The 6,487-nt window shown below is 40.9% G+C and overlaps 1 protein-coding gene across 1 annotated transcript; it reads right to left on the minus strand.

Annotated features, from left to right (window-relative positions):
• Positions 1 to 222: 222 nt before the first annotated feature.
• Positions 223 to 5,309, minus strand: LOC133897338 (uncharacterized). Its single transcript, XM_062338038.1, has 10 exons — positions 5,047 to 5,309; positions 3,972 to 4,039; positions 3,380 to 3,405; positions 2,356 to 2,446; positions 2,034 to 2,129; positions 1,484 to 1,549; positions 1,010 to 1,068; positions 809 to 931; positions 647 to 718; positions 223 to 576 (listed from the first exon to the last, which is right to left on the minus strand). The coding sequence occupies exons 1-10, from the start codon at positions 5,131 to 5,133 to the stop codon at positions 521 to 523; spliced, it is 744 nt and encodes a 247-aa protein (XP_062194022.1). The 5' UTR covers positions 5,134 to 5,309; the 3' UTR covers positions 223 to 520.
• Between the last annotated feature and the right edge of the window lie 1,178 nt (positions 5,310 to 6,487).

Genomic DNA, 6,487 nt, shown 5'->3' on the forward strand with positions numbered 1-6,487 from the left:
ACTAAAAATTTCCTCATATTCTTTCAAAAGGAACAAACTCACGCACGCACAAATGAAGTTATTTTGATCAGGAAGCCCAAGGAAAGTATCTTAGAACACATCGAATATAGTAGCAAACTTACTCTAAGCAAGAGTGCTGGGTTGCGAGGTGTGACGCTGCTTAAAAACTTCGCAAGAGATCAACGATGATGGTAGAGCGTACGTGCAATTTTGATGCCAATGAGATACAATAGACTATAGTTCACACTAAAATTATAGATTGGTCACTGGGCCCAAATAAAAGAAAACAGCTCATTATGAACAAGATGACATCAAAAACGGATACCAATCAAAAGGCTCTTATAAGGGTGGCCTGCCGCAGGCACTTGATACATTCAAAGAATGCTCCGAGCTTTTCTGAACCTAGTTCGCCTCCAGTTCAAACCAGAGATCTAACAGGCTACTTCATAAAGTATGTATCAAATCTTCCATTAGTTCTGTCACCATATTTTTCTCGTACTTGGCATCCTAGTCGTCAGCCTTAACCGAAGTACAAGCTTAGAAAGTATCTTGTTGGATTGAACCCAATCAGTATCACTGCAAGGCAAGAGGAACGTGTGAGACAATTGTCAGGATTTAATTAAACGCAGCACAAAAATGCACTTACTAAGTGGAGACAGGATGATGACAAGCCCAATTGGGTACAGGAAAAATGTTGTTCTGTCCAGAAATGGAAGAACTGCAGCCAAATATTAAATTTTTGTAAGACACAAAGTGTGGAGATATAAAAGCAACGAAGTTTCCGAAAAAGATTAAAACGAAATCATACCATCATATCCTAGAAAGTTCAAGTAGTGATAGTAAGAAATTGCCACCATGAAAAGTAGGTTCGACAACAGAGCTGGAAAGAAGCCATGTGCGACCAATAGAGGCGATAGAAAATATTGAACCACTGAGAAGAGATACTTGTCAGATGAGATATCATACACGCTGCAAGTAAGGTTCAAATAGACAGAAATCTGGATATTACCGTATAGGATGACAAATGCAGGAAAGAATGAGTTACAGTGAACATCAAATGCATATAGCCTGCAAGAAATTTTGTTTTTGCACTGTTACTGAGATTGACCGTGACCTTAAGAACAAAGCAGTGAATAAATAAGTTGTAATCACAATCACAAAAGTTTTGTTGTTAATTAAAAAAGCAATGAGCTAGACTAGCATCACACAAGTAATATCAAATGGCAGTGATATATGTATATCTGGCCAAAAAAAGGGAGGCTAGCACACAGGGCAAAGAATAGACCATAACAATGAACAAAACTACAACTCTTTTCAAGTTAGCTCCTATGGAAATTATGAATTATGAAAACATAATATTCACAGAACAGATGTTTCTGTTAACTGAAATGTGTCAAAAGTTCATAAAATGGTAAAGAGAAAACAGTATATCCCCTATAAACTCAGGAGAAAATTTGTGAGTGACAGAAGATAGGAAAATTACCACTCGACACGTTGTTCAACGACATGGCTGTTAGGTTCCTCTCTCAAGTAAGAATTTGTAAGAAACCTGCATCAAAGTAAAGCTGATGATAATTCTGACTCCCAATTTACAGGAATGAACATGTATTTCAACAGATCCGTTAGTGGAACATCAAGAGTAGACCAGAAATAGAACATAGGCATGAAAATGTAGGGTAAAACCTATAAAGCAGCTATGTTTTTGGAGTAAAATTCTAGAAGCAATACAAAACTTAGACTGTATCACTGCAGGCCCATGCAACCAATATCCCGAGACAGCAAGCTTTGATGGAACCTATTGAATATATGTTTAATCATTTGTAGCTGAAGAATTTTTTTACTTCATTTGTCAATAGCACTAGACATGTTAAGGTAACACCTTGAAGCTAGTAAGTAAGAAGGCATTAATGGTGACTAATATAACTCACGATCTAGCTCACACATTAGTTCACATATTACTGAAGATTGTATTAATGTTGTCATTAAGTTCCATGAAGGCATGGAGCAGGAGCACTACGACATCAGAGACTTACCAGCAAAGTGTGGCCAAAACTATCCCAGCAAACAAGAAATGGATAAGCACAACCGAAATGATTGTTAGAGCAGCATGTGAGGCACTCTCTCCGAACCTATAGAGCAAAGACAAGTGTATTTCAATTTACAAAAGAAGATAATTTATTAAAAAAAAGGAACATTTAATGTCGAATAATCCATAAACAATCATGTATTCATGTGAGTATATCCAAATCACAAACAAAAGAGATATTTGAAGTTCGAACTATCATCAAGATACTTATTTGTACGGACAGCAATTACAAAGGTAACATTATCATTAGAAGATCATAAAGAACTTACGCTGCACAGTAAGCTGAAGTTGCAAACACCAGGAAAAGAATTAGAATGACAACAAATGCAGGATCATCCCGAGCCCACTGGTTCTTTGTTTCTGGAAGTATGGGCAAGAGAAATCAGGAATCACAATAATAATGAATGCAAAGCAGATAGGAGACAGGCATAGTATTGACAAACACAAATCCCAAAAGAGCATATCAAAAGTCAGGGAAAGATCAGAAGGCACATAATTTTTATATCAAGGATCAGTTGCATAGTGAACTCAGTACGAGCTCAACAAAGGTGAGTTCAATAAACCATAGTGCTCATGCAAATGATCACAATTAAGGTCATTATAGCATCTTTCTCTTGGCTAGCTGCCATAGAATGATTATGGAAACACAGTGAACAAGTGGGAGTGACGATATCCAAATTCTTTGCATATAGAGCAGTCATGTTCTTCTTAGAATAATCTGCCTCAGTATGTATTAGAATTTAGTATAAACAACATAATACTTATGAATCAACTTCTCCATGATAAAAAGGAACATGACACATTGGAATATGTTTGGTCTTTCAACAATCAGCTAAATTACAATGCGAATTTGCGACTGCTAAATACAAAGGAAATGTGCACAAAGAAAAAAAATGTATGGTGGTGAGGGATTTGGTGCTCAATCAAATAAATGATATAAGATATTCAAGTACATTCAATCACCCACTCTTTGAAACAATGTACCCAAAGAGTTAATTGTCAAAACCAAAAGAAAATTAACGATCCTTATCAAGATCCTGAAGTAGCAACTCTTCATAAGAGAATATCAGTAATATCAGATGGTCTAGCATATAGCAAAACATAACATAAAACCAACTTTGTATTCACGAAGAAATATTATGTCCAAAAAAAAAAGAAATGAAATATCACTAACATCACGACAAAATGATCATCAAAACAAGGGATAACTTAAGATGTTTTATTTATATAATGAATTCTATTGGCAGGCGATATAGCAACTGGTACTAAGAAAGGTAAAAGTGGAACACGTACGCTTGTGATACTTGGTGTGCTGATATCTGTCTTCCAGATAGTAACATGCACAGAAATAGACAAACGCCAGTCAGATGCTTAATCACACTTAAGAGGGGTATTGCGAAAAAAAATACAACAAGGCAATTCTTTTTAAAATGGTTGCATGAATCAGGGAAGGTATCCCTCATCCTACCAAAAACAAGCTAGCTAACCTTTGACTGCAGGCACAGGAGTGTCAGGGCTCAGGGTAGGTCCACTTGTAGGTGGGTGGTCCAATAGGACTTTTGGAGGTGCTGGTTCGTGACCTTCTGGGTTAAGTGTAGTTTTCCAGGTTTTTAATCAAGCATTTCGTTTCAGTACCAGTTAGACCTTAAAGATGGTACTGCATAATCTAAATATATTTCAATTGCAACTTAGCAAGTTCTGTGTACCCAAAATTAGCATTGAGAAATTCCATTAAAGAAGTTTAACCGAGAAGCTCTATGATACCATTATCAGTTCATAATTGTGCCAAAGTTTTTGTGTTACCGACAATATTTACAGAAAGATTCAATGTGACAAAAGAACCAATACAAACAATTAAGAACTGAACTGAGTGCAGAATGCGTACACTACTTTTGGTGAAGTACAGAGATAGACCATTTGCCAAAATGTGTATTCGATATCCATTTGTTGCCACTGTCAATAAGAACAATATTATATTACTTTTCAGATATCCATACGTAAGAATGGAAGGTACATGGATATTAAAAGAGCGCGTGAGCAAGCACAAGTTGCTTTGAGCATATGATGTAATATTTAGTACCAATACCAGAAAACTTGTACATAAACAAGGTTCAAAAGTGACTTTTCTTTTCTTTTCCCGGAACTATTTGTTTTCTTTTCCACGTTCTATGGAGACCACAAGTGCAGGAAGTCATAAAAACTTGTCGCTGCATTCACTGAACTCAAAGTTCAGATTTTCAATGACAGAAAATCAGAAAGACATGGCCATAGCGTTGACATGACTGTAGTGAATTGAACTGAGGTCCAGTAGTTTTACAACTATTGCTAAGATTGAACCGAGCAGAAGAAATGCACAGATTTGGGCGACATGACCTGTTTATGAATCCCAGTATCAGTTAGAAAATGTGCCAACTTGTCAGATCCACTACACAATAGCCTAACATCTAAAATGGAGGGCTGGAGGTTAGCACTTAGAAGTCGTGAATCCAATCAAGAAGTGATACAAGCATCAGTGATCTATAAACCCATACGGTGTATTGATCCGATTGATGCACCAACTCATACTGCAAGGCCACATTAACAACATATACTACCAAGTGCTAGGTCATTGTGCAAAGGAATGTATAAACTCAACCTAAGGGCAGCCAGGAAATCCAGATGGATTTTGTTTCTAAGCAGACTCGGACACCTGCGCATCATCCAAAACCTCACCTCGCACCTCAGCTTCCTAGAGCGACACAAATCCACGAAATCCGCACCCGCACTAGATCCTCGGCATTCCCTGAGGAAACAAAACCCTAACGAGAATTCCCAGCCTCCATCCACGCCACGCCACGGATTGCAGCAAACCCCACCCCGCTAACTCGCCAACCCGTAGCCGCCCTTGCGTGACGTCAGATGGTAAGGCGGAGCACAGGAGGCTAGAGAGATGGAGCGGAAGCGAGGCCGAGAGCCCGGACCTTGACTATGCGGCGGAGGTAGGGGCCGAAGAGCGGCTGGGCGGAGCGGGAGGCCCCGCGCCCCTTGGACGCCGTCGTTGGCAGCATCTTCGTCGCCGGCGTCTCCCTTCGCCTTGGCTGCTTCTCCTCTTCTGCACTCGGGATCTGCTGCTGCTGCTGCTCCTCCGATGGATTGATTGCTCGAGCTCCGGCTTTCGGGTCTGATCTGGCGACGGTGGCTGTCGCAGCCGCGAGATCTGGCTCGCTGCCTTCTCTTCTTCCTTTGTTTGTTTTTTTTCCCCTGCCCCTCCTTCGTGGCTTCGTTTGCTGCCGGAGGTGGCCCACTTCAACCAACTGCTCTGCTTGGGTTTTGGTCCATGTCGCCCGGCCCGGCCCGGCCCGGCCCGGCCCGGCCCAACCAGAACCCATACAATCATTGGACTATCCATCCGCATCACTAGAGAAAAAAGCTACTCCGTTCCAGCAGTCAAAAAATATCGGCCAGAGGTCGGGGTTACGGGGATTAGGATTCAGGGTTGCAGTGCCCCAGGGCTTTGAGGAAAGGTCATGGGCTGTGGTGTGTCTATGCGAGCCATGGGTGGCATAAGGGTGGTGGATGGTGATGATGGTAGGGGAGATTAATTACTAGCTTAGTACTGCCACATCAACTAGCGATGGCGGAGCGGAGCCGGTGGCCGAGACGGGAAAGAGGGTGGGGTGTGAATCGACGAGAGGCGATGTGGTGCAACAAAGAGCAGAAAAAACATGACGATCACGAGAGAAAGAAGACATGCTCCAACCATTCAACACTTATTGTGCATCTTGGCCGATATCGACAATAAGTTTGGGAGTTTTCCATGTGATTGTGCAAAAGTCACGCCAAAAATATATATTAAGCATCTGGGTAAAAAAACAAATGATTTTTGTTGACAGTAAGGTCCAACAACTAGAACCCATACAGAGGTTGGCAAATGCGAATATACATGATTTCCCCAGGTCCGATCGTGGAAATTAAAATCTTTGAGCTCAGAGTTTGGAATTTCCAATCCGACGTCAAAGTATGAATTATAGGATTCAAAGTTAAAACCGTGTACTGGAGTGCTCCGCATTTATTTTGAATTGTAGAATTTGGTGTAGTTAAGCTTAGAATATTGACTTAATTGATAGTTTGTAATTAAGTTTCCGAGTAGAATGTATGATTTCTGATAGCGCGATAGTGCTGCTCATACTTGACATATGGCCAAAGCATTTTGAAACTTATTGATCTCTTTTCTGGTGCATGTGTCCCCAATAGCAGGGGCGGATCCACCGCCAGGGCGAGCCTGGGCGGCCACCCGAGCTCCTGGCCCGTGAGGCCCATTAGTCGAGTGGCCTAGGCCCACACAATTTGCAGCCCACAAATTCAGCAACCCTAATCTCCCTACTAGCTACTGTGGTGTTCCAGTGTTGAGGACTACCGAGT

This window comes from Phragmites australis, chromosome 17 (genome assembly GCF_958298935.1).
Source record: "Phragmites australis chromosome 17, lpPhrAust1.1, whole genome shotgun sequence".
Taxonomy (NCBI): Eukaryota; Viridiplantae; Streptophyta; class Magnoliopsida; order Poales; family Poaceae; genus Phragmites; species Phragmites australis.